Below are 27,995 nucleotides of genomic sequence, written 5' to 3'. Positions count from 1 at the left end.
CAGCTTTTTGTGAAATGAAACGTCTCGCTCGCTCTCTCGCTTCCATGTTTGTTCGTGGTCATTTTGCATTTCTGTGCTAGATTTTCCAGTTTAGCATTTAAAATTAATGATTTTATTCGTTAAAGTGTGTAATTAATGATATTTTCGGCAATACGGCGACCTCTTGAGGATCTGTCGCCCGAGGAAAAGTGCAAAACAGCAGTATAATAACAGGGAGGGTACGTCTTTCATATCCTTATAATCAAGTAAATGCGTCATTTTATCGAATATTGTTGAGAGTGTTCATGAAATGAGACGATTAGGCGTATTGTTCCCAGAACTAGTCACCGAGACAAAGTGATCTTACGCGTAGATGACTACGTAGAGTGGTTTTATGACATACAGCTGATTCCGATGAGGGCGTCTATTGGTAATTTTTTAATCGTCCGACTCGAAGGAAACGCTATGATACGGGCATAAGCGGTTAGTCATAATCATAACAGACACGTTTTTGGTGCGCGACAGATAAATTGATCGAGAAATTGTATAATGTAGGTCCAGCGAACTGCGCCGAACGCTGGCTGATAAAGTGTCATTGTTAATACCTTTTGTTTCTTTGTGATTTCGCGACGATACGGACGTGGAGATAACAACTTCTTGTTTACCGTTTTAAGCCAGCCTTTATTACAGTCGCTCAAGTAGTTCTCAAGCCTCAAGGTTTCATAAAAAACAACCAATTGAATTATTTTTAATGTGCATGGGTGATTGATCAGTAGTTTAAGACTTTAAGTAGTCACTTGAAGCTTTGTCAATGGTGTCCAACTGTGTTTTTGTAGGACTTTTATCTGGTGAGTACTGTAAGAAAATAAAACCTTCATGTATTAGGTAACTTATCAATACAGCATGTTACTCTACTGAAACAAGATAGTATTTTCACCATTGTTAGGCTATATATTATATTTTAGAATTATTAAAACAAACAACACACAATTTATTAGTAAAAATGATTTGTCATTGCAAGCACACAGGTTTTTATGAGCAAAGTATTTATCACTCTATAAAGTGAATCATGGTAAAAAGTACATAACCTGTTATCCTTGAGCAAATAATTAATTTCACCTCATTATCTATGGAAGATTTTAAAGCAATTATGATTTTTATCATTTGTTACTGCTGAGAATGTGACACAAAAAAATAAGCATTTTTATCGTCATTTTCATCATATATTTAACCTTTGAAAAATGTTAAGTGTAACTATTCTACAATAACATAGGAAAAAGGATGATATTTCATCATCATCTCCAAAGTCTTTTCCCAATTATGTTGGGGTTGGCTTCCAGTCTAACCAGATGCAGAGTACCAGTGTTTTACAAGGAGCAACTGCCTATCTGACCTCCTCAACCCAGTTTATACCCAGGCAACCCAATGCCAAAGGGTGACATTTGTAACTCATTGTAAAAAGGACAGTTTTAATGAAATGTGAATATTCTATTTACCTAAAAACAAAAACAAATTGGTCAATTAATTTGTTGAAGACAAGTAGAGGTTAGTGCTATTAGCATTTTAATTTATGCAAAGTTATCTACCATAGAGGTGGACAATACCAGCATAGAGTTAAATGTCTTTTTTTATCACACTTGTATCTTTTCAAAGAGTATGTATCAAATAGTTCTTATATCTATCTGTTTACATAACAGAAATCTGTAGAGACACAACATTGCACAATGTTATGCACATCAATTAACATAATTATTCCTAGTTATTGTCGTCACACTTGATATAATTCATAAATTAAACTTAGATATCAATTGGAGTTATTTGAAACGATTATTTTCCTGGTTTCTTTGATTTTTAAGGTAATGCAACATGAAATATGATTGGTGGAGTATTATTAACTGATAAGTTCACACTAATATAATGTTTTTGTTCTTGACAATAGAGTTTACTATAATTTGTAAGAGCAGCTACAGTTATTTATAAATTTAACAAAATGTAGGTGTCTATCTTCTAGAAAGGATTATAAAGGGTCATTGTAACACTAGATAACGTAACTGTTTGTAGAGATCAACATTATTCCTTTGACCATATGACGTCTTATACCTAGAAGTTTTTTTAAGTATGTAGAGCAGTGGTTCCCAAACTTATTTTGTCTACTGCCCACTTTGAGAATAAATATTTTTTTAGCGCCCCCCATTTAAAAACCACTATAACTTCAAATTAAATTAATTAATTATTGTGACCTATATATGTTTATTAACGGAGAGTTCTAAACGAAACTTTTACTATAACCCGCAACTTGAAACCTGAGCGCAGGTAGGTAACATACCGCGGCGCTTAGGTCTCAAGTTGACTCTTACAGTGGCGGCGTAGCATCGGGTGGCACCCGGGGCGGACTACCTATTGAGCACCCCCCAAAAAAACGACAAAATATGGTGCAATATGGTCATTCATGGTGCTTTTTGCCTGGTTTAACATAAAGAAACCGGAGACAGATCACTGCAAACTTTTGAAGCGCTAGCGAAGCGAGCCCGTATATTTTGAGTTTTGGGACATAATAGAACCCAAACATGTTTTATAAAAACCAGTCACAAGTGAAAAAGCCGCGAGCGCAGCGAGCGCGAAATTTTTGAGTTTTGGAAGAGTAAAGTACCAAAACAAGTTAAAAAAAACCGCGCAAATTGTTTAGTTTTGGGGCACAAAAGTACCTCAACAAGTGTGGAAAAAAAACACTGCAAAGAGAAGAAGCCGCGAGCGCAAATTTTTTGATTTTTGGGACGCAATGATACCTAATGAAATTAGAAAATAGTCACTGTTAAGTGAAAGGCGCAAAATTTTTTGACTGACTCAAAGGGCGCAGAATAAACCAGAAATGTTGAAAAAACTGTTTTTTTTTTATAACTTTGAGGAATTAATTTAAGTAAACCGGGAAAAAACATAAATAAACGAGAAAGAGAGGGGTGACAGCCGGACTGGCACCCCTCCAGTGCCGCCTCGACGTCATGCCTCGTTTGCGCATGCACTGTTGTAGTTTTGTTTAAAATTTGAATAATGAAGTGAACCTAGGCTTTGCAGATTAGAATGGCACCCTCAGTGACTTGTCTCTTCTGCCCGTGCCATCCTGGTCGTACAACTTGAACCAGCCGACTGATACAGGAATTCACAATTCGGGTTATTTAAACAACTACACACAACAAAAACAAAAACTTTGTTTGTTACAAAAACTTGTTAAAACATGATAGATATCTACGAGTACTAATAACTATCAAAATGCGAAAGTGTGTCTGTTGCCTTTTTATTTGTTTGTTTGTGTCTACTTTAATTACGAAACGGAGCGACCGATTGACATTGACATGATTTTTTTTTTATATTCAGTAAAATAGGACAGATATATGAACTACGTGGAGAGAAATATAGAACCGAGTCTGAGCAATCTTGTAATTCATATTAGTTGATGTTCACAAGTCGTTGTCTAAGAGGCCTCCTAGCTAAATAAAATTACAAATCACCCCCCAGGCCTCTACACAACGCCCCTATTTTCTTTCTGGGTCTCTTACCGCCCCCCTTGAGACCTGCAGCGCCCACAAGGGGGCGTTATCGCCCACTTTGGGAAACACTGATGTAGAGTATGAATTGTAGCTTTCACCAGCATCCCGTGGAAACTACTCTGTAAATCTGAATAATATTAGTATAGATAAAGAACAACTGACTTCAACAATGTTAAACAGACAAGAAAACACAGAATTTAGGTAAACTTTTTTAACATAATTTTGAGCAAATAACGAATTACAAGAATATACTGTATTATAGATTATTTTTCCAGTGAATTCATGTCAGTAGGACAATATTTGATAAATAAGTTCTCACTATCTTCAAGTAAGTAGCCATATTGTTATTGTTTTTATGTGAATGGGGACAATAATTAACTTTGATTGTAACATTTCCTTTTCTTGCACCTTTGTTTGTGATTTATCTTTCTGTTTGTTTAAAGATTTTTTTTAAAGTTTTTTTTTTATATTAATGACAAATACCTTCAAACAATATGAGATATGGATTCACTTCCTTGCAGACTAATAGTTTCTGGGCATATCAAATCACTCATAATAGCTCATCTTGAACTAGCTAACTGGTCACTCGGGAATAGTGAAGCTTTCCAAAAATGAGATAATTTTTAGAATCTATGCAGTAGTTTTGGAGTTTCTCCATTACAAACAAACAAAAAAATGTTTCCTCTTTGTAATACTTCAAAGAATATGAGATATGGCTTCACTTCCTTGCAGAACAATAGCTTCAATGTTTTAAGTGACTCATGATACATCATGATGATCAGGAAAGTTACTAAGCTAGTAGTCATATAGATCTATTTTTTTCTAGGTTCTGTCTATGGTGCTTAACTATCATATCCTAATTGTGATAGTTTTTTTTAATTGGAATAATGAATCCGAAAAAGATAGGTTTGAGAATCAGTACAAAGTATTGATTACTTACAAACATAACTTTTTTTATAAATAATATATTTATTAATGCAGACAGCAGATTCAAATAAAAGATCTCAATGCTGTAAAATAAGCATTGAGTTTTAAATTTTTTGAAATAAGGTTGTTATACCAACTATAATTAGTAATATTATGTATTTCCTGCGCAGATTTGTATGGTCCTTCCTGCCTTTCATGTTCATTGTATTTTTATACAAATACCACAAGTAAGGCAATTCATTAATTTAATTTATTGAATAACCATATATCTTACTAGCTTCCGCCAATGGTTTTACTCGCGTCCCGTTGGCACTACTGCGCCCACCCCGATAAAACCAGCGTATCGTTTGCTCACATAAGTGAACTATCTAACAACGCTCTTTTAAAAATCGGACTAGTAGTTTCTGAGATTCTTAGTGTGAGAGGAGGCCTGTGCGCAGCAGTGGGACGGTAAAAAAAAGGCTGTAACAGTAACAACATAAGCCCTTGAAACAGGCAAACTCTTCAAAAACAGCTATAGACTGCTCCAGCATAGTTTTTTAAATAAATACTTGATGCATATTTATTACACATCTGGATTGATAAATCTATGTATACCATTAGTATGTCAAATATGTTAATCTATTAATATGCAAGATAAAGTCATTTGCATATTTTATAGAACTAATCTCTAGAACTGAGGACTTCGTCCTTTAAATTAGCTCCTTTTTTTATAGCGCTATAATAACTTGAGTAATTTGGACTTTACTTAAAGTCAATACAAAACAAAATAATACCGGAACGATACAGATAAAATCTACCCAGGTTATCATAGTAAATTAAGTATCCAATTCAAATTAATTTAGGCATATATAAATAAGCACTTTTCACATCAAATTACATTGGACACTTGTATTGCACCCCCAAAAACGCCCCCTTTCACCGCATCCTAGAGTTATGGCTGGGAAGAAGAAACGGTGATAAACAAACTTCCCAGCAACACAGCTATCTATTAGAATTAAATTATTTTCATTATCATTTTCCTATATCCATCAGCCTATCTATAGTTTCACGCCACAGAATAGTAAACCTAATTTCTCACCGCAAATGCAAACGCAAAAAAATATTTTTGTAACAAATAAAGCGGTTTTGAAGTCTATACTAATAAAATAAAGAAGAATAAATGATTTGTTCGTTTGTACCCTAAAGGCTCTGGAACTACTGAACAAATTTGAAAAAATGTCTTTCACAGTTCGAAAGCTACACTCTTCCCGAGTAACATAGGGTATATTTTATCCCGGTAGTGGTTCCCACGGGACGCGGGTGAAACCGCGGTAAAACTTCTAGTCACAAATAAAAAGGTTTTATAGACAGTATGGTATATTTAGCACTTGTCATATCAATCGTTTCGTTTTAACGCCCATAAAATAGTATGTGTATTTATAATTTGCTTATCTTCTATTTATAATACGAGAAAAAAACGGATTTCATTATCTATAGCACGTGTTTTTTGGCTTTTCTGTTTCTATATGCGAGTCGGTTATTACGATAAGCATACTATCATGCTTGCTCGCTCCTCAGGGTTAGAAAGTAAAGAGAGTAGGTATTCACCCAATGAAGTTCATATAAAGTTTTTTTTTTTTTTGCTAATAAAAATTAATCATTAACTTGCTCCAAATTGACCCAAAAGGTATTAATTAACTTTTTAAACCAGCTTTCATCTAAAAAAAGCATATCCAAGTTGGGTCATCCGTTTAAGAGCTACAGTGGCAAAAACTTTATGACACCACTCTTTCTGCATTACAGTTAAAACAGTTACAGCCTTTTTATCGTCCCACTGCTGGGCTGCGGCCTCCTCTCACACGGAGAAGGATTGAGCATTAATCACCACGCTTGCTCAATGCGGGTTGGTGATTTCAGACTATAAGGTTTCCTCAAGATGTTTACCTTCACCTTTTTATCAGCCATTGGTGTCTAAGATATACTTAGAAAGTACACACAAACTTAGAAAACTTGCATTGTTACTCGGAGGTCGGTTCTTTGCCCACTAGGCCACCACGACTTTTTGCATTAAGGTTTTTTTATCTGCATTAAGGTTTGCAAAAATACTTCAGATTCCTTTGTCGACTGTATCCCTCATATTTTTAAGATTTTTATGACTTGTGATCAAAAGCATAAATTATTTAGAAAAAACATGTTCATTTAGTTTAAATCTTGCTTACAGAGGGATAATAATGATCTCATAAAAACAGTGCAACAAACTTTACCGTCTGTCTGATAATAATTTGTTTACTTGCATTGGCAATATTTATTTATCAACTAGCCGTTTTTCCGTGGTTTCATTCGTCTCCCGTGGAAAATACTGCCCATACCGGGATAAAATATAGCGTATGTTACTCGGGAAGAGTTTAGCTTTCCAATAGTGAACGAATTTGTCAAATCGGTTCAGTATAGTTATCGGCACGAATCTTGAGCTCTGACCTTCACCTGCGCAGAAGTAATTTATTGGGTCCCTTTTGTGGTATGAAGTGAGGCGCGGGGGCGGGCAAAAGCGGTGATTGGCCCGCAGTGCATCGCGTCATAGCCGTCACTCGGGATTGGTTCTTTGCTAATAAATCACTTCTGCACAGATGTAGGTCAGAGCTCAAGATTCGTGCCGATAATTATAGTTTCGGAGCCTTTAGAGCACAAACAAACTAGCAAAAAAATATTATGTTTCTTTTTTTATTATATTAGTAGAAAAGTATGAATAACAACAGTGTCAAAGTAGTTTGCATACAGTCTACATAGTTTTGCACTCAGCTAAAGAGAAATATTTTCATCAAATTAGGTGGGTAGTGGTAATTTTCATGCAAACCGCTGAAGGTCATGGTGTAAGCTGTTCTGGTCAAGGGCGATGTTATTAAAGTAACTCATGTTTATGCTTTTGAAAAATGTAGGTGTTCTAAATGGGTGTACTATGCCAAATCGAATAACAAATAATCGAATATCAATTGATCGACCACTATAAATCGAAATTCTAAATACTCGAACATTCATAATATCGAATGGTTATTAAATCGAACATTCAATACATCGCGCAGTCTATACATCGAGTGTTCAAATTATCGAATGTTCGTTTGATCGAGCGTTAAATGCATCGCATATTCATCCTATCGAAAAATCTATATTTTTTATGAATACAAGAAAAACTCAAAATTTATGAATAAATCATATTTTAATGTTGTTTTTATTATTATTTAACATTTTTTCTATCGCATTATCATCCCTTTTGCCTCTTTTTTGTAAAGTAGGTCTTCCCAATCCCGCGTTTGCCTTTTCAATTCACACAAAATTTTAAAATGTACCTTTAAAAGGTAAGAATTAAAGATTAAAATGTGATTTATTAGTAAATTTTGAGTTTTTCTTGTTAAATTAATATTTTTTGTTAAATAAATTTTGATTTATAGTGGTCGATCAATTGATATTCGATTATTTGTCATTCGATTTGGCATAGTACACCCGTTCTAAATGGTGTTTTTATTTTGAGTTCTTTTTGAATTTGGAATAGGTATTTAGAATATTGTTAAGCTGAAGAATTTTTGTTTGAACGCGCTATTACTTATCAGGCACTAAGGGACCGATTTAAAAAAATCTTTCACGTCTTGGATAGCCCATTTATCTTTTTATCCTGGTGCGAGGAGTAGTTCCTATGGGACCCGGGTGAAACCGCCGGCAGAAACTAGTACATCTTGAATGAAAAGAAGTCTCACCATTGATAAAATACTTTCTATCATGCTAAAGTCTATACTTTTATGGTGAAACAGCTACATAAACAAGAGTTATAATAGGATTAGCAAGGTGGTATAAATAGAACTTGTACATAATATCTTACTATTAATATACTACTTGTATCTTCGTTCTATATCTTCCTATGTAAGAAATATCCTGTACATCAGCAGTAATTATGGTTAGTCAGAAAGTCTGACATTCAGTCTCGCCAGGGACTGTTAGGGTCGCTCTATGTAACTAGCAAAGGAGGTTAGCTCCATTCATTTGACTCGAAGCTCTTGCCAATAAACATAAGTGATGACTGTGATATAGTAGAGTTATGATATGACCCCATTATGATGATCATAAAAACCTGTCTTTTGCTCAGGTTCTAAATTATCTATGTACCATTCAAGTTCAGTACTTCTATGCGGCAGATACCTACCTTCTCATTTATAACATTACTAACAATGATAATGACAAATATATTTTTGTTTGTAGGCGATGGCAACAAACAGGAGCGGTGCGGCGCAGCGGCCGAACGGCGCTCCACAAACGAAGGTCTGCCAGTTCAAGCTGGTGCTCCTCGGCGAGTCAGCAGTGGGCAAGTCCTCGCTGGTCCTCCGCTTCGTGAAGGGCCAATTCCACGAATACCAGGAGAGCACGATCGGCGCCGCTTTCCTCACGCAGACCGTCTGTCTCGATGACACTACGGTGAAGTTTGAGATTTGGGACACGGCGGGGCAGGAAAGGTTTGTATAATTCTTATTTTTTTTCTTTCAGTTTTTGATAGTAAAGAGAAAAAATGGGGGTGGGGGGAGGGTGTTATACATATGACCGCTGTGTGTCTCTGTGGCACCGTGGTCTAAATGGCTGAACTGATCTAAATCCGGTTTTGTAGCTACTTTCTAACACACCCAAATCGGAAGTAAGTCTAGCTATCCCATACGGCCACTTAAATTACTGCTTACAGTTGTCCAAATCTAAATGTTTAGAACAAGTAATGCAAATAGTGGGTTGCATGCAATTTCAAGTTCCATGTAAATTGCAACTATCATACAAGTAGGCAACATCATTCTTATATTTTTAAGATGATTGCAGGATCACAAATATAAAATATATAGTGTTACGAAGAGTAATGGACACTGGTAATGTCATTGTGTCGCTAATCAATTTGTCGCCATATTTAGACTTGTTATGCTCTTCACGTTTAGATTATGTTTCGGTACAACAATATGTAGGTATAAGTAAGTCAATAACATTACTTTTAATACGTTTGAAAGCACTGTAATACATTTATTTTTTGAATTATATAATCGAAGAGATCCCTCGTTTGCCTGAAATTGCTTATCTCAGTAACTTCTTGACTGAATTATTTCAGTGTTAGACAGCCATTTTCGCAAAATTGGAAATCTACTTTTATCTGGGTGTTCAAAGTAGTCCCACGGGACGCGGCTGAAACCACTAACTGAAACTAGTTAACACATAAAAAACATAAGTCTATAGACACCACCCATAGACACCATAAAACAGAAAAGCAATGCCAAAAACAATCGCTCGAGGAAAACCAAGACGAATGAAATCAATGGGCCTTGAATCATTACTAGTTCTACGTCTAGTCGTATAATAGGGACTGAGGAAATTCACACTCAAAGGCCGTCTGTGCATACCTTTATGTTCGATGGTCTTGTACTAATTTAATTGATTCTCCGATGTGGCGATCTTTCATTGTTGGTGCGTGCTGACTAATTTGTATTTGATTAGTTAGTAATGTAATGACTGACTTAATGAATGAAACTTGTAAAGTTAATACACTAGTTTTACCGGCTATTTTACCTGCGTCCCGAGGAAACTGCTTTCCGTTACCTGACAAAATATAGCCTATAACACTCGGGGATAGTTTAATTTCCCAACAGTGAAAGAATATTTCACATCGAGTTTCGGTATCTTTGAAGAAACACCATCATTTTTTATTCAATAAATAATTATATGTTATGCATAATGTTTATTTTTTTTTATATTTGACTATATTTTATACAAATATTCATTTTCAATTCTCAGGTATCACAGCTTAGCGCCGATGTACTACAGAGGTGCGCAAGCGGCGATCGTCGTATATGATATTACTAATCAGGTAAATATTTACTTGTTATACGTCAGAGTACTGTGAAGTCTCTATACTTAGTCATTTGTTTGTTAGTTTGTTTATAAGGTGATCTCCGAAATTGCTGGAGCGATTCCAAAATATCTTCCATTCATATAAAGCTACATTTTCTTTTTTGTTTCCAATAACTCAAAATTAGTGACGTAGTAGTGGTCGAATTGAGAACCTCCTTTTTTGGGAAGTCGGTTAAAAATGTAATGTCGCGATGTCTAATATTAGTCATCAGTATTTGCTAGTCAATGGAGTCTAATATGTAAACGTGTGTTTTTATCAAATTCTAATTCTGAAGGAAGTAGATTATTGCTTTAATCTTAAAGAGTACTTTGCACTTTGTGTTCCGAAATAGTGGAATTTAATTTACTGCCACTTGGTTTAATTAACTTCTGGACAAATTATTGTTTTAACGTTCAGAAATGATTTACTGACCTCAGACCGTACAAAAATGTGGTAATTCTGCATGTCAGTAGTTTCAACAGTTTCCTCTGCGTCCCTAGGGAACTTCTTCCCGCTAATCGGTCCAGTAGTTCCTGATAATAGTAGGGGAGGCAAGAGTGCTAAACCGGGAGTGACTCGAGCGTCAATGAGACCTATTAGATTGCGAAGCTTAGATGATAAGAAGAAAAAAATGTCCTGACATACACACACTTTCATCGGTGGGTGGAGCGGCTATAAACTTTCAAAAATGTAAAAAAAAACAGTTGCGTGGACATACTCGAGCGCGTCAGATATTAATAGCATGCACGTCGTACGTCATTTTGAAAACATACGTATATTAATCTGACTGTTTCCATGGTGGGGGTGGTCGTAGGTAAGGGTTAAAAATGGGAAAAAAAATAATTTTATCGAGCGCGACAGATTTTCAAAAGGGGTGTTAAGTGAACCAAAACGAAGTCTCTTATGCAATAATCTGACGATTTAGACGTGACCTAAACTCGTGGCCATTATTTGAAATTGCAAAAAAAAATCGCCATTTTGAAATACTCGAGCGCGTCAGATTAAGATATATATGGTTCATTTATGTACCCTTAACGTAATCATCTTATAATCTGACGATTATCTGGAGAGACTCGCTTAATCTGACAATGGAAAGTTTTTAAAACTAATAATAATCAATACTGTAACCTAATTTTCTTTGAAAAATTAACACCAATGTCGTTGTTTTTTAATTTTGTTATAATCATTATCTAAGTCGTGGTGGCCTAGTGGGTAAAGAACCAACCTCTCAAGTATGTGGATTCGATTCCAGGTCAGGCAAGTACCAATGCAACTTTTCTAAGTTTGTATTTACTGTCAAGTTTATCTTGGACACCAATGTCTGCACAGCAAGTACTTAGTACTTACAAGACATACACGTTGTAGCACTTTGGTATTCCTTTAAAACTTGAGATATCAATAGATTATTTAGTTTTAACTTTTACACACTTTTTGATCTATATCCCAGAACGGACAAACATTTCAACAAAGCTGTCATAATAAAGGTTGTTCTAGATAAAAAGGCCTATCCAATGATATGTATGAAATTGCTATTGGCGGAGTGTACCAATCTGCTCATACATTACATACATTTCTATAATAATTACATTGAATTATAATGACATTGATAAATATACATGTGACATAAACAATACAATTGAATCTATAATAACATGGCTTGACGGAATTATCTACGCGTAAATCTTACAAAAACTAATTTTATTCAATTTAATACATATAGATAAAAAAATAAGGCTCATCATCATCTGCCTAGCCTTTTTCCCAACTATGTTGGGGTCGGCTTCCAGTCTAACCGGATGACTAGGCCACCACGACTGTATAAAAAGAAGACTATAAAGAGTAATTATAGAGGACATAAATTACAAGAAGTATACGAAATGGCATTTCTCGGTATCACGATAGACAAACAATGCAACTGGAAGGCACACGTATTTAACGAAAGTATCCAATAAAATGAATCGTCTTCGTTAAAAACAGTATATATGCATATTATGTATGACTTCCTGAGATTAGCGAGATCAAACAAAAAAACTCTTTAGCTTTATAATATTAGTGTAGATTATTTAAGACCCAAAATGTACCAACACTTATTGCAAATGAATTGAATTGAAAAAAGAGAGAGAGGAATAGAAACCTGAGAGGAGAATACCGGCATCACGTAGCTGCACGCTTTAAACTTTATCGATTAATTTTCCTTACTTCGGCTTACGGGAATCGTCAGATTATATATTTTTCGTGAACGTTGAATTATTCCCTTCAAAATAAAAAAAAATTAGCCGCGCTCGAGAAAGTCAAGATGACGTTTTTTTTTTACAAGTTTGCTTCCTTCCTACTCCTACTTCTTATCGTCAATCGCAAATTGTCAGATTAGTGGAATATACACTTTTTAGCATATAACTAACTTACCCTATCTTAATCTGACGCGCTGGAGAATGTCAGATGATATATTTTTTTTTACTAATCTGATCCTTTATTCTAGACACGCGGCTACATATACAGGGCTTATACTTGGTGGAGGTGTTAAATGGGGTAATAGGTACCTCCCTATATACTAATCTGCCGCGCTTGAGTAAATCCCAAAATCCCTTCTAGGCCTCCCCTACTATAAGCGCGTTCAAACAAACAAACTCTTCATCTTTATAATATTAGCATTGACAAAGAGCATAGTAACATTCCTTGCATTATTAACCTATAACGTCCCCACTGAGAGACATTTAATGATTACTTAAGTCACTCCTTAGTGACGGAATGTCATACAAATCCTTCACTAAGGAATGGCTTAAGTAACCATTAAATGTCTCTGAGTGGGGAGGATAGTCTTACTTTATAATCTGTTCCTAACAACGGGCTTTGTTCACGAACGGATAGAAAGTGAATAATACGTCCAAAAATCACAATTGAACAATGTACACCAGATTTCACTATCGCGACGCGGTAACAATTACTAATGACTCGGAATTGCGTACAAAGTATTGTAGAAAAAGTCCCTCTTTTGTCGCATCCGAGTAAAAATTTTAATACGTGTGTGAAGGGATTCCCAAACTGAGTTCCATAAAATAAAAAATAAAAACTATACTTACTCATTTCTTTAAAAAATGCGAAGTATTGATTTGTAATAATTTGATATAAGTAGGGTTCCATAAAAGGTATACCCAATACCTTGTGTTCCACTTTCTTGAAACTAACTCCAGTGTTAGATGGCTTTAAGTATCCATAAGGCAAGGAAACGCCTGGAATGATGATCATTTAGTACGTAGACATTGATTGCTGTAAAGAGAAATAAAAAAACGTCTAACACAAATAAGACGCAAGTTCCTGCTTCCTGAAGCATGAAGACAAAGCCTTAATCTATAAACTATGAGCAAAATCATCACAAAGCATCAGTGTGAACATCCCGTAGTTAGAACTAACTGAATGGCATTGAACATATCTAGTTCAAGTTTAACGCCGATTCGACTCGGTTCTATCGTAACGGCGCAGATTGATCCACTTTTGTATCGATAAAAAGAGCTGTGAAAATGACAGTTCTAAGTAGGGCATTGATTTTATATAAAAAGTTATACATGATTTCAAATATGCAAAAATATGATTTTACGCAGTCTAGAATATTAATTTGCCTAAATTAAAAAATATATCCCCACAAAAGTAACCTTACTTAAAAAAGAAAACCACTATGTCTATGTAATATCCACAACAAAAGCCAAAAAGTTTAATACACCATAATGAAACCTCCTTGGACAATACCGGTACAATTTGTGCCCCCCACGGTCAAGCGATGGTCAGTAGGCAAAGGTCGCTAGTGTTTATTCAGTGTTTAGTGCCACACGTGTAATGTAACAGTTTTTGGTAAAGTTAGGGTGAATGTTCACTGTGGTGTAACATAAAAATAAAATATTTTTTGGAGACCCAATTCTCCGTATTTTAGAAACAGAATAGGTTACTTACGGCCATTCCCAATATTCTATCTAGCTATTAATTTTCTAGCTAGATATATAAATCAGTAATTTATGTAAATTCGGAATTAGCTTTTAGTGGATCTAATAGATAAAAGAGTTTAAGATTTTCATTAGCATCTTCATCAGTAGATCATATCACATACATGACCATAATAGTTTTTGCTCTCTCTCTCTGTCTGTAATATTAATGTGCTTTTTTCAAAAAATATAATCTGTCTGCAGAAAACTTATCACCTACATAATCTATAGCGCAGTTTCTTTGTAAACTTTGATAATAATGTTATAATGTCCTTGCTAGGTCAGCGCAGTTCAGTCAATTGTATACCTTTGTCGCGACTCGAGGTATTTGAGGAAGTCTTATTTAAATATTTAGTAAGTGAATGACTTATGATGAAACAAAGAACGATTTGATTTCATATCCATATAAAAGTAAAGATTTTTTTTGTTCACCTGTCTATCTATCTATTTTGAAGTGGTACTGGAAAATTAGGCTTTTGGTCGGTTTTTGAAAACCTGTTGGATATACCAGTTCCTCGTTATTATGTCCAAGTATTCGTTTTGGATGTAGGAAGAAAGTATTTATTCGATGCAAAATGACGCACATAAAATTTTGATTATGAAAGCTATCAAACAAACAAAAACATACAAAAATACAAATTGACAACTTCCTCGTTTTTGAAAAGTCACTTAACAAAAACAAACAATATAACTTTATTGCAAAAAAACGCTTACTAAAACAAACGCACAAAACTCTGACATTTATCACAGGTATCAATTAAGTTTTTGCAAACTCTAGGGCAGGTTTTTTCATACGATCTAACGAATACTATTGCGTCACACTCGGTTAAGAGCGATGCGAACTAAGCACGTGACTAGCTTTGTTTTTAACTGCGGATTACTGAAGATATGTATGGTTAGTTAGGTAGTGACGTGTGTTGTGATTTTTCCTTGTTTATGAAATTTTTCTAATTAGTTTAATTTAAACGTATGCTTTTCTCTGAGTATAGTATTATACTATAGCTAGAGGTATCCCTCTAAAGATGATTATATTGTAAATTGTCTGTTGTATTGTGCTTACGTTGGATTTATGATATACAGTTTTTGTTAGTTTAATTTGAATTAACGCTTTATTCCTTCAAGATGAAATGAGCGGATTCATTTGAGCAAGAGAGAGATAGAGGTCAAATAAGACTTTCTTTTTCATTGTGAATTCTCTAATAACTAATAATAATGGTTCTGAAACAAATAAAGTATCTCGACTTAGCGCACGAGGTTGTCGCCATGTGGAGTGTCGACACGGCTGTTTTTGTGCCGATTGTCGTTATGCCAATGGTTTAATAGCCAAGAGCCTCGACGAACACCTCAGGAGGCTCTCGTTAGGCGGCTGGATCAAGGGACTGATTCAGAAGGCAGCACTCCTTGATACGGCACGTATTGTGATGTGAGGAGGTTTCTGTCTCTGGGACCCTAACCACCGGTACCTTGGACCCTGTGCCCGATAACGGTGGCAACCTATTTTTTATATTTTTAAATGTTTTTTACTTTTATATTTAATATTTAAAAATGTAATAAATATGTCCAAGAATAAATAAATAAATAAAAAAATAAAATGGTTCTGAAAACTTGCCAGCCTCGCAAGTGGGAATTGCAACTAAATAAATGATTGTGTCCTTAATCTTGCACTTTGATAATGTTATTTATTTAATTTATTGATATTTCGATAAGAAATTATTGAGGTTGAAGACTTTAATGACCTGAGAGTTAATAAACACATAGGAAGGCATGTTTTATGATAACTTAAGTACGCATTACTATGAAATATATTGTTGCATATACCTACTGACTGTAATGGCTATAAGTCACATGACTGTTGCATATACCTACTGACTATAATGGCTATAAGTCACATGACTATATTGATATAAAAAGTAATTAAACTGCATATGGCCTAAGGTGCATAGATATTAAACGGGATGTCATCATTTAGAAGATAAGCCGTTTTGCCGAGGTCGGAGCTTGGATGGGTGTGAATTTGGCTGACCCATGCTTCGGAGAAAATGATAAGACTGTACCTCTTGTTTGATAAACAATTGATGATTTATTCAACTTGTATCTAAGCTGATGAGATTGGATTAAGATTTTTTTAAAGCACTTTGTTATACCATTATTTGTCTTTAGTTTGTATAATGAAATCGGTTACTTAGGGACATCCGGTGCTTATGTTTAGAATGTTTTAAATTCAAAGTCTACCTATAGGTTACGTGACCAAAGACTATGACCATCGATCTACGTTACGTCTACGCATTTCATAAACATCCGTACTTTTATGGATAGTTACACGCTAGTGAGCGAACACCTTTAGCGAGCACTTCAGTTGGAAATATGACGATATGCCAATTGGATTATTTCACGATTTTCCGAATGGTGCTAAGGTGATATCGTGACATGAACACTAGGTCAAAAACAGCAAATATTATTGCCGTAAACCGATGTAAAAAAAAAATGGGCGCCTTAGTAATGAGTTGCACTTAGGACTTTTTCAATTTGCGAAGCTTCTTTAATTGCAAATATTTATTAACTAAAGTGCTTTCTCGGTGCTAAAACCCCCTATAGTGATTATTGCCTATTAAACTATTGAAAATCTATTACTGATTAAAGCATAAACATCATTAAATAAAAGTGGCAGCCACCTACCAAATACATATGCTTGTGCCTTCTTTGTCATTTTACAACTTCAATTTAAACACCAAAAGTAAACAAAAATAAATCAAATAAAAACCCTGACTACCACACAAAGAAATGCAGCACAATCGCTCTGTCTGATATACAAACGGTATCGCTTATCAGATAACGTAACAATTATACGGCACGTCTCACGATCCCTTGCCGAGCCTCGCGACTCGTGAAAACCTATATTATCTCCTGCTCCATAGATTTTTTACAAACCTAGGAATTTTCTGAATAAATTAGGCCCAATTTCAACGTTGTTTACTTGGAAACTAGGTAAAAAAAAATATAGTAAATAGCTGTTTTAAGAAAACTGACGTATATGTTGCCGGTGGGCCTCATTAAGTGGTAGGAACTTAATGGTATAGTTGTCGCATAGCGCGACTGCTGTGCACGGGATTTCCCGAGTTGGACCAAAATCGCTTTGTAGGTTTTAAAAAAAAAATTCACAAGATAGCCAGGAGTCTTTAGGTTGGCGATTTTGATCCTGATATTAGCTCGTTCAAAAAACACACATTTAAGGGCCTATGCACACCACGTTTTTGGAACGCGCGTCGCCGGCGCGTTTTTATCCTGCAGAGCAGTTTGTTGTCGTTTGTATCGATACAAACGCGCGGCACCGGCGCGTCTGTATCGATACAAACGTGCGTTTGCATCGCTACACACGCGCGTCTGTATGTATACAGGTGTGCAAAGGTCTACAGGCTGCGTCTGTCTTGCGTGCGTATCGCGTCTGTATCGCTACAAACGCGCGTCGACGGCGCGTTTAAAAAACGTGGTGTGCATAGGCCCTAAAGAAAGGTCAAACGTTCTCATTTCAAATAGGCCTTTGTGGCTCTTATGAAAAGTACGATTTCCACGGTTCCAAAAAGTGCATCCCATGGAGTAAACCGTCAAAAAACTTCATGGACAAGCGGCAAGTGTAACATTAGTATTCAAAACTGAAAATATTATAGGTAGGGCAAAGCTAGGTATTCTTACTCGTCATTAATGCTATTGGTTCTGTTGCATGCGTGTCATGACGTGGGCTTCAGCGTGGGCAGAAGCTAGTAATTCATAGTTGTTTCTATTTATACTTCAGTTATAGGCTTAATCACCCCTCTCTCTCCGTAAACACACGGTACGGACGTGTGTGACGATACGTTCAATGAGAACTGAAGGAGAAAGTGTGGAAGTCTTATCAAACCTTGGGACAGATAGCGGTCTATGTATCTTAGAGAGCGTGACCTGTTTGGCTGCGCAGTGTGTCTTAGGAAAGCTGCACAGCCTTTTTGCCTAACTTCAGGCTCCACAACAGTCGGTGAAAGTACCTATAAACCGCTGCATCCACAGCAGGACGTGTCATTTGATTACTTCAAACCAAAAAAAAGTACCTATATATCACAAGAATGAACTTTTCCATTCCTTTATTTTTTCAATTTCGACTCTCTTCTCATTGTGTCTCGACTGTCTTAAGGTCTTAAAACTTGTGTCTTTAGCTAAATGTATTTGCTACTCTTCACCATATTTGCTATCTATATGTCAAACTGTAGTTCATAATGACATAATAATATACACGCATAATAGTATATACAACACACAGACATAATAATGGCTGATTTACATTGAGTCAGTAACTGACGTCAGTCCACTGACAAGTCAGTGCTGACCCGGCACTGCCATCGTGTAAATTGATTTGAAGTCAGTACAGTGACTGTAATAGTTCGTGTAAATAGCACGCGTCAGTTTTCGGCGCCTACACTGACGTCAGTTACTGGCTCAATGTAAATCAGCCTTAATATTTATCTCTTCATATAATAGGTATGGATTACCAACATTCCATAGTTTATCTCTAACCGCCTATATAAAATCAAATTGCTTATTATCAAAAATAATTTGTCGCTTTTTTCCATTTAGGTTTTGATGTTGGTCAGTTTTCCCTATAATAATAATAGAAAGACTTTAATTTTATTTCCTGTAGGACGTAAAGACTCCGCAATATACATAGAATAAGGATCAGTTAAAATATGAATTTAAAGTTAAGCTAAAAATCTTTCAGAACCTGTTTCTTCTACAAAGCACTTTAATTTTCTTACAACTTCTTCCCTTCCTAAACATGACATAAAAAATATCCGCGATACTACATTGTAATATTGGAAAATAAAAAATACATGAAAAGTCTAGTTTATTCCCTCTACGATAACAGGAGCATAGATAAAAAAATAAAACCATCGAATTCGTTATCTGTGGCACAGATAGTGGGATTACCCGCCAACTATGAGGCCATGGCTAATGACTACGTTTTGATTTCTTATAGTCTGTTTTTTAATCTCGTAGACTAAATTGACACTTGCAAAATGTCAAACTTACAAATAATGTTGCTAGCTTTCTTGTGCAGTGTTGTACTTACGATACCGGTTTTTTGAATCGTAACTTTTTATCTATAATAGACGAATTTAATATTCATTCAAAGTTTTATATTTACAATTCACGTACGTACACACGGCTATACGACTTGCTACAAATTGCCAGGGATAACTGAACACGCAACGCCATGCGTAATCATCAAGAATAAGCCCATTATTTGACGTATTGTAAAAAAACGATACTTGATTTTATTAACGCTAAGTTTCGGTCGTGCCACATCACTATTTAAGAATTTGCAATAAACTGACCACACTCGTAATGTCAGTTTAGTCTACGAGATTAAAAAACAGACTATAGTACGAGGCAACAACAGAATTTGTTTATTTATAGTATTTGTATTTCGAATAATTTGTTATGTTTTTATTGGGAAGGGTCGATTAGTTTATATATGTTGCGGTTACAAGATGAGCCCTTATAGGAATGGGATAACCAAAAATAAAATATGTATAAAATAGCTTATTAGTTATGCAAGTGTTTATTTGCTGTGCATTACATTAGTACCGGTTTAGCTGTTTAATAGCCTAATTTTAACGAATGTAAACACTATCCATTTCGAAAAGGTCAAATAAGCGTGCCCATACATAACGTTATAAGATATCTGTCTTCGTTGTAGAGAAAGGGTTAAGTAAATATGGGAGTTATCTTATAAAATCTTATTGGCATATAAAATACATAAGACTCTAACACAAATTACTACCTTAATAAGTCTATTAATTTTATGAAAAACTAACTTTTGCCCGCGGCTTCGCTCCCGTCAACTGACTTCTCTACTTTATCCTATTTTTTTTTTCATAAGAACCTTCTCCTGACAATAACAAACACAACAAAAAAAGAATTAGCCAAATTGGTCCAGGCGTTGTTGAGTTATGCGCTTACCAACACATTTTGCGATTCATTTTTATATTATAGATTTAAGGTTCTTAAATATTTCCGAATTTTATTTTTACGATTCAAACTGAATCTTATAAATAGGAGGATTTCCGAATTGTACCGTTGCACGTTTCCTGTTCGCCGTATTTTTCTCGTTTTTATACATTTATTTATACACCTATTCAAATTAACACCTGCGTATCTAATTCACACATTTGTATGTTTAAACATAGAAATCAGTTTATTTCGGTGGCGGTCAATACTTTAAATGGCATTAAACAAGTAAGTCTTCGAGTTCAAGGGCGCGCCGACAGACAGATAACGGACGTGTATGTTATGCGCTATAAATATTTACTGTACATAACTTCATGTGATGTGTGGAAAATGTAGCTAGATATGCGGTGCAGTTGATGGCGCTAAGTTTAATGGACGTCATCTTACCTCCCCACTCGGAGACATTTAATGATTACTCCTTAGTGACGGAATGTCATACAAATTATTCACTAAGGAATGGCTTAAGTAGCCATCAAATGTCTCTGAGTGGGGAGTATATGATGTGTTAATGCAATTTATATTTGACTTTCGGTTTCACCCGCGTCCCGTGGGAACTACTGCCCGTGCCGGGATAAAATATAGCCTATGCAACTCGGGAATTAGTGTAGCGTTCCAACAGTGAAATAATCGTTCAAGTCGATGTAGTTTTGGAGCCTTTAGGGTACAAAAAACAAAAAATGTTTCCGCTTTATTATATTTGCATAGAGGTATAGATGAACAGGTTTTCTGCCGATATTAAATACAGATTCAAAGGTGTATCAGAAAGAGCAATAGCCTGTTTTAAGTTTTTGTACGGGTCTTAGATACCTACTTTGTTCGAAGTCCAATGAGGCGACCAGTAACCGAGGACACATCAGTTTCCACAAGCAAAGCTTCTTAGTACCTAATTTTGCATTTTTTTTTAACAAACTTTACATTCCCTATTTTTTTTTTTTTTTTTTTTTTTGTATGGCATCTCGCAGTTCAGCCTAGGAGGCCGTGTACTGCTTAACCGGACTTTTTACATTCCCTATTAGTAAAACTTGGTTTTATATCCAACGCAAATAGTACCCCTATTTACATTAACCCACTAGAAACGTGATTTCTTTATTTTTTTTAATTCGATTGAATTTTGAATTCGAAGATTATCGCTCTAAAAATTTCCAATCATTGTAAATACAGTACATATAGTTTTCTAATTAAATAGATAAACCGCAATAAAGCACCTCAAAATTACCAGGAATGGCCCCAAAAAATACTTCTTAAATCGATAGGGTGGTTCGACCATGTAGTCGCTATTTCTGTGAATAATTACAAATGTATTGATATGTTGTCGTCTGGCGTTCGATATTTCACAGTTAGTATAATATGTATAGTACTAGGTTAGATAGCATGTGTCATTCACTACATCGCCGGAAACCAATAGTACTCATGTCTGTCTGTAATTAATTCATGTGTAATATATTATTTGCTTTGATGCGCATATTTTATACGTTGGAATGTGGTTTTATAAACTTTGTGGTCCTATTGCAAGGATAAGTCTATTCAGTTCAGTAAAAGGTCATTTTAGTACTGTATGTAATAATCATAAAAAATAAATGAGTGATAATCTGGAAGATATAAAATATTATCTTACATACTGCGTAGTATAGTTTCTCTCTAAAAATATTAAAGTTGAAGGAATCGAAAATTGTACAGTCTTCTTACAGTTGCAATAAGTTTGCATATTTTATATTCAGAATAGTTTACGTATTAAGGTCAGTAATTTGATCATCGTTCTTTCATGGATGTCTGTATAATCTTTGTCATGAAATCTCTACCGATATGGACCAAAGGACTGACTGATAATGGTATAGCAGACTGATAGTTAACTGTCAGCAGGTTATCGTCCGAATTACCTTATCTCATTGATAAATATTTGGAAGAATATGATGATGATGATGTCCTCCTAGCCGATTATCGGCTACGGCGGCTGTTCTCATGTAAGGAGATTAGCCAACTACGCAGGACATATTATAGTGCACGAGCATTTGCGCAGACACAGGTGCACTCACTATTCCTTAACTCTCATAGCCCGATGGGACGGTAATCCGACACGACCGGAGAGAGATCAAGCGCAGGACCGACATTTACGTGCTCTCCGATGCACGGGTGAATCAATCACCAGCTTCCAGGCTCCGGGCTGCTTTGTGAAAGTCTTCTAAAACCCACAAAGCGATTTCGGCCCGACTCGGGAATCGAACCCGAGACTTCGTGCTCAGCAGCCGCACTTGCGACAGCTAGACCAACGAGGCAGTTGAACGTGGAAGAATATATCAGAGATAGAAGTTGCCGAATAATAAATATATAAGGGTCTTTTTCTTAGTAGGTCAAAATAGTCTAGGTGCTAGGTGACCCGTATCTGGGGAACCTGGTCTTTCATGATTTTGATTACTATTGTGACATGTTTTGTAATTATTTGAGATGTTTCAAAATTTTGGAGTACATATGCTATCTTACATTACATTCACTACTTTTGTCTACTTATGATTAGGTCTACTATTAGGAAACAAACGAAATTCCACTTATCCCCCAACGTTTTTGAGCAATGTTGGAATGGCCCAATTCATCTTGCCTTTCCGACAACTTTGATAGGACACAATTTTAGACCATCCGACCTATCTCATTACTATGTATTATAATGTTCTTTCTTGAAATCTTCAGGACACATTCGGTCGCGCCAAGAACTGGGTGAAGGAGCTCCAACGGCAAGCTTCTCCGTCCATAGTGATAGCACTAGCGGGCAACAAGAGTGACTTGGCCGCCAAGCGCATGGTCGAGTTCGAGGAGGCGCAGGCCTACGCGGACGAGAACGGCCTGCTCTTCATGGAGACTAGCGCCAAGACCGCCATGAATGTTAACGACATATTCTTAGCTATCGGTGAGTGGGACTTTGTTGTATACCTCTTTAGGAATGAAGCTGAGGGGTGCCGAGGCTGTTTGACTGAAAACCTAATCATGTTTCTTTCTGGAGCCCTAGTGATTCAGGTTTTGGTAACTGTTTCGAATTCCAGAATATTTGTAAATTCACAGCATACATCAATTTGGGAATGTATCGTCAGTATATTATTAACTTTGAGTTATTCAATTCAATGTCATTTGTTATTCTTTTTATAAAATTCCGTACTCCAACGCAGTCTAATTGGAATTGTAGTCGTAAGCATGGAGACGTCTACTCGCATCCAAGTTTTGCAGTTGCTGATCCGCTTTGATTATCCGTAAGGTTGACGCCTGTTGGACGGCGTGGCAAATACCGTTACATCGACGAAGCCATTCCAGGTTACTGAAATGGCTTCGTCGATGTAATGTCTGAACTATCAGATCTGTGTTGGGCGCTATCGGACAAAAGTTTTCATTCTCAGATTTTTGAAGAACATGAACTATTTATGAATAGGTTTATCTCATAGGTGATTTGCTTGTATTTCCAGCGAACAAGTTACCAAAGAGCGAGGGCGGCGGCAGCGCGGCGGCGGGCGGCGCGCGGCGGCTGGGCGACGCCGAGCAGCCGCGCTCCTCCTCCTGCTGCAAGTGATACCCACGTCTGGTCAGTACACATATACCACCGGGCTTCACTGCTTCAATGCCGCTAATTAGACAACAATAGAGCGTAGAGCCTCGCCATCGGCATACAAGGGGTCAATAACACTGGTATTTTTTGTTGAATGGACCTTTTTATGAAATGCAGCCGCAATACGTTCCTGAAGTCAATAATAAATCCTTGTGATAATATCAGACGATAAGTTTTGCCAACAGCCTTTTTGTAGCTTTTTTGTTTTTTCATTTTGAACAATTGTTCAACATATCATCTCTTTCAACAGATTATATGCTTGGGGGTTCAGTTGGTTCTAGTATTTTCCTCTCGAATTTTTGTTAATCATATCAGTATTAAAGTAGACGTTTTCTCAAAATTGCAGACAAAACCGCCGTTAGGCTCAGGCGTGGTCGCGGGTTGAGGTATGTAGTGACGTCACCGCCACGCGCCACTCCGCCGCCGGCCCGCGCGGCCGGACACACACGAGCCACGTATCACACGAGGCACTTCCAACCGCCTCGCCGTGTATGAGGCGAGGCGCAGTCGTGTCGTGTGCCTCGCCTCATACAATCACCACATAGGTATGGCGGCTGTAGTATAACAATTCTATGCTGCGTAGAGAATACGATATACTTTGTACAGGGTAGAATTGTTATACGAAATAAAACATCTAGAAACATCGAGTTTGCCTCGTATAAAAGTCGTTTCGCAGTTTTCCAACGTTTCGTCTGCGCCTCGTGTGGTATATGTATTTTATGTTTCTCAACAAATTAGCGAATTGTTATCGAGTTATGCCTCGCGGGGTGGTCTTTAGCTGTATACATAATGTATATCTACTTATTTCTTGCAATATTTATCTTTAAAGTGACACGCCTCGCGAGCCTGCCTCGCCTCATATATATTTATATAAAGTGTGTTTGTACGTCCACGCGGGCCGCATTAAAACATTATATATTATTAATAAAAACAAGCTAATTATAAAAAAATGATAACTAGTTTTAAAACTTATTTGTAACTGTAATGAAAAATGTAATAAAAATGATTATATTTACTTTCGTTTGTATCAGATAGCAGTGCACTGTGCCGTAGGGTTAACGAGATTCCTTCGTTTTAGCAGTAATTGAGCTTGTGTTATACTATTAAATATTATACAATATACTTCACTTGGAGATATTACAATCAGGTATCTAAACTTAGAACTAAAGGTTATAAAAAATTGCTAAAAACAGAAAGTTCAATAGTTATTATTGAGCGTTTCTTCAGCTGAAGTATATTGTGTGTAAAATAGAAGCGTTTATGTCAAAATTAATTGGTGAAGGTGCATTTACATTCGTGTATCGTTACATATACATTTAATATTATTTTTATCATCTTTTCACTTAGCTGTGGCGACAAATAAAATTACTATTTTCCTAAATAAAATCTCAACGCTTCAAATAAATAAAAAATAACCATTTTACTATGAAAAGTGCAGTTTTGTTTGTCGCCACAAAACTAGCTGTCGTCTCAATGTCTCATGTTCATTTACTTATAAATGTTATTATTTGTATCTGCACTGTTTAGCGAAATTTTTATTTTAATAAATGTATATTCGTTTTTAAGTTTGAGAGATCAGAAATGAATTTTAATGACAAGTATGTGTCTACAATACGAAAAAGTTACGCTTCGTGGAATATAGTAATTTTATATAAATATAGAGTAACATTTATAAGTAAGGAGTTTACTTCCCTCTGGGTAGTCACGTTCATACGATGAAGGTTCCATGTATGCCGACCCTTTCCCGCTCCATGTAAGCTTCGCTCGATACTTGTATACTTCGTCTTTGTAGACTAATTCCTGAAACTAAATTGACTACAACTAAGTCCCTAAATGGTCCTAAAAGTGCGAAGTATCTCTAGAGTGTATCTTTTGGGAATGTTCCCATTGCAGTGCATCGGTTGGGAATAAATCGTGTATAAACGGAGATCCCTTCATAGTACTAATAATAAAATCAATTCTCGTTGAAATGTGTAGGTACATTCATCCATACATTATTTTAGTTCAAAATAATATAATATGGCATAGTTATTTAATGAAATAGATTTACACTTCTCAGTTAGGAAGTTATATAGTTATTTTTAAAACACTAATTATTCGATGGATAAATTGTTCTATACATATTATTAATTATTATGTATATTGTCTTGTATAATTTATATTTTATAAGTAAAATGTAAACGGTGGGGTCATAATGTCGTATCCTTTTTTTTATAATCGCATTCCATACAGGGAGGACTCGCTGGGGCCTGCGGAACCCGAAACTTACAATGTCGATAATATTAGACTGTAGTATCGACATCGATAATTCCGATAGCTATCACACCTCTATTTGTCGATATATTGCAAGTACTTGTAGCGTTCGCCAGTTGCATATCGTTCTTGAAGTCCAACATGAATTGCTATAATATAGCCAGCATTACACCGCAGTGTGAACGCTCGTTTTTCGCTTGTTCTGAGAAATCACTTTTATTTCCTTTGAAGCTTGCATCACTCCTTACTTAGCAATTTATAATTTATCTATAAGAAGGATAGGTACAGTCGAACACCTTGCGGGAATGGAATTTGTGTTGACGCGTCAGTTTTGTAATACAAGAGAATTTCTAACACTCCACACCCATCATTGGGAAAAAAATATCGATACGCAAGTGTCACTTAACGTTTATTAATCAAAGCTTATAGATGCATTTGAGGGCCGTTCCGTGGTACGCGAGCCCCGTTCTATCATTTCGTGATAGTTTTGATGTCCGTGTGTGTTTGTTGTAGCGTACCACGGAATGGTTCAATCTTGAGCGTTGACGCCGCTTCCTAGTTAAAATTTGTATCGGCCACAAGTTTAGAAACCCATGTAAACGGTCATTTGTTTAACAAATTACTTGTTTTATTTAACGTTGTGGTGTAAAGCCTGTTGAGGAAGCGGCACACAATATTGAACTCTTAGCCAACGCAATAGAGTAGTGGTTGCAAGCAGTTTCCCCGATATTGGTTAGTAAGTAGCACTGGCCGTCACTGCTGGCCACGGACGCCGATCATGGTAGTATTGTATGTTTTTTGTATTGTGTAAATATTTTGGATTTATTAAGAATATTATTATATTGATTAAAAAAACATTGTAAATGGACTTGCTTTTGGTGTTTTATTTTATCCTTGTTCCCAGAAATATACTTGTCTACGATTTCTACAATGACAATAAGCTATTAATAATTCGGTGTTGCCATTCTAAGTCATTAATAGCTTTAATAACGTTTAATTTTTGCTTCGGTATTTTAAAATGACTCGTGGGGTTCAAATAAACAAAAGATCTTATTAATTATAAACATTGTTTAATAAGCATTTTTACATTTATTGGTTAATTGATAATACATGACAGTACGGCCTAATAACTTCTTAAACAATGTTCATTAATGTAAATCTGTATCTTAAAATATATTAATATTGTATGACTAGTCTATGTACTGAATTACATAATGCACGATATTATCCTCCGCACTCAGAGACATTTGATGATTACTTAAGCCATTCCTTAGTGAAGGATTTCTTTGACAATCCGTCACTAAATGTTCTCTGAGTGTGTCCATTATATAGTATTATATAAAGCAGCTATTACCTCAAATTATTGAATATCTTTGTACAATGAAGTAGGTACATTTTACATATTTATTTACTATATATGGTGTCATGGGAACCCTGAATTACAATCGTTCAGGAAAATTCCGCCAGGTTGTTTGCTTAATGTTTTATATTGTCACTGGTTGAATAATAATAAGCTGACCAACACGAAATGTTTTCCTCACAATATTTAAGTAACTAATGAATTGCATTAATTTATTTATTCAAGTAAAGCCACATGAGAGATTATTGATTATATTATTATACCTAGTTGCCAGTTGGAGGTAAACATTTCGATAACACACTACATTAAAATTAGGCCGCAATTTGAAACTAATATAAATCTATTAAATAATACTAATAATTATAGTTCGGCCATTCAGAGAATGCGTTCCTGACACGTCGCGATTGAACTGACGACGTAACTTTGCAATGGCGTTGCAGTTACG

The 27,995-nt window shown here is 35.8% G+C and overlaps 1 protein-coding gene across 2 annotated transcripts; it reads left to right on the top strand.

Moving 5' to 3' along the window:
- Positions 1-9: 9 nt before the first annotated feature.
- On the top strand, positions 10-27,058 carry LOC124646049 (ras-related protein Rab-5B). 2 transcript variants are annotated; one of them, XM_047186072.1, is made up of 6 exons: positions 10-218; positions 8,682-8,932; positions 10,242-10,314; positions 23,034-23,250; positions 23,798-23,913; positions 24,284-27,058. In XM_047186072.1, the coding sequence occupies exons 2-5, from the start codon at positions 8,685-8,687 to the stop codon at positions 23,899-23,901; spliced, it is 642 nt and encodes a 213-aa protein (XP_047042028.1). In that variant the 5' UTR covers positions 10-218; positions 8,682-8,684; the 3' UTR covers positions 23,902-23,913; positions 24,284-27,058. The 2 variants fall into 2 exon arrangements, with proteins under 2 accessions (XP_047042028.1, XP_047042027.1); XM_047186071.1 differs by lacking the exon at positions 10-218 and adding an exon at positions 456-827.
- Positions 27,059-27,995: the final 937 nt, after the last annotated feature.

The sequence above is a fragment of the Helicoverpa zea genome, chromosome 3 (genome assembly GCF_022581195.2).
Source record: "Helicoverpa zea isolate HzStark_Cry1AcR chromosome 3, ilHelZeax1.1, whole genome shotgun sequence".
Classification (NCBI taxonomy): domain Eukaryota; kingdom Metazoa; phylum Arthropoda; class Insecta; order Lepidoptera; family Noctuidae; genus Helicoverpa; species Helicoverpa zea.
The sequence above is the reverse complement of the archived record's forward strand: the minus strand, read 5'-3'. Positions and strand labels throughout refer to the sequence as shown.

Bases quoted from the DNA above. Each gene is read 5' to 3' on its own strand.
- LOC124646049 (XM_047186072.1), top strand. From the start codon at position 8,685: ATGGCAACAAACAGGAGCGGTGCGGCGCAGCGGCCGAACGGCGCTCCA. The intron at 10,315-23,033 runs GTAAATATTTAC...TGAAATCTTCAG, and splicing joins TATATGATATTACTAATCAG to GACACATTCGGTCGCGCCAA. The intron at 23,251-23,797 runs GTGAGTGGGACT...TTGTATTTCCAG, and splicing joins CGACATATTCTTAGCTATCG to CGAACAAGTTACCAAAGAGC.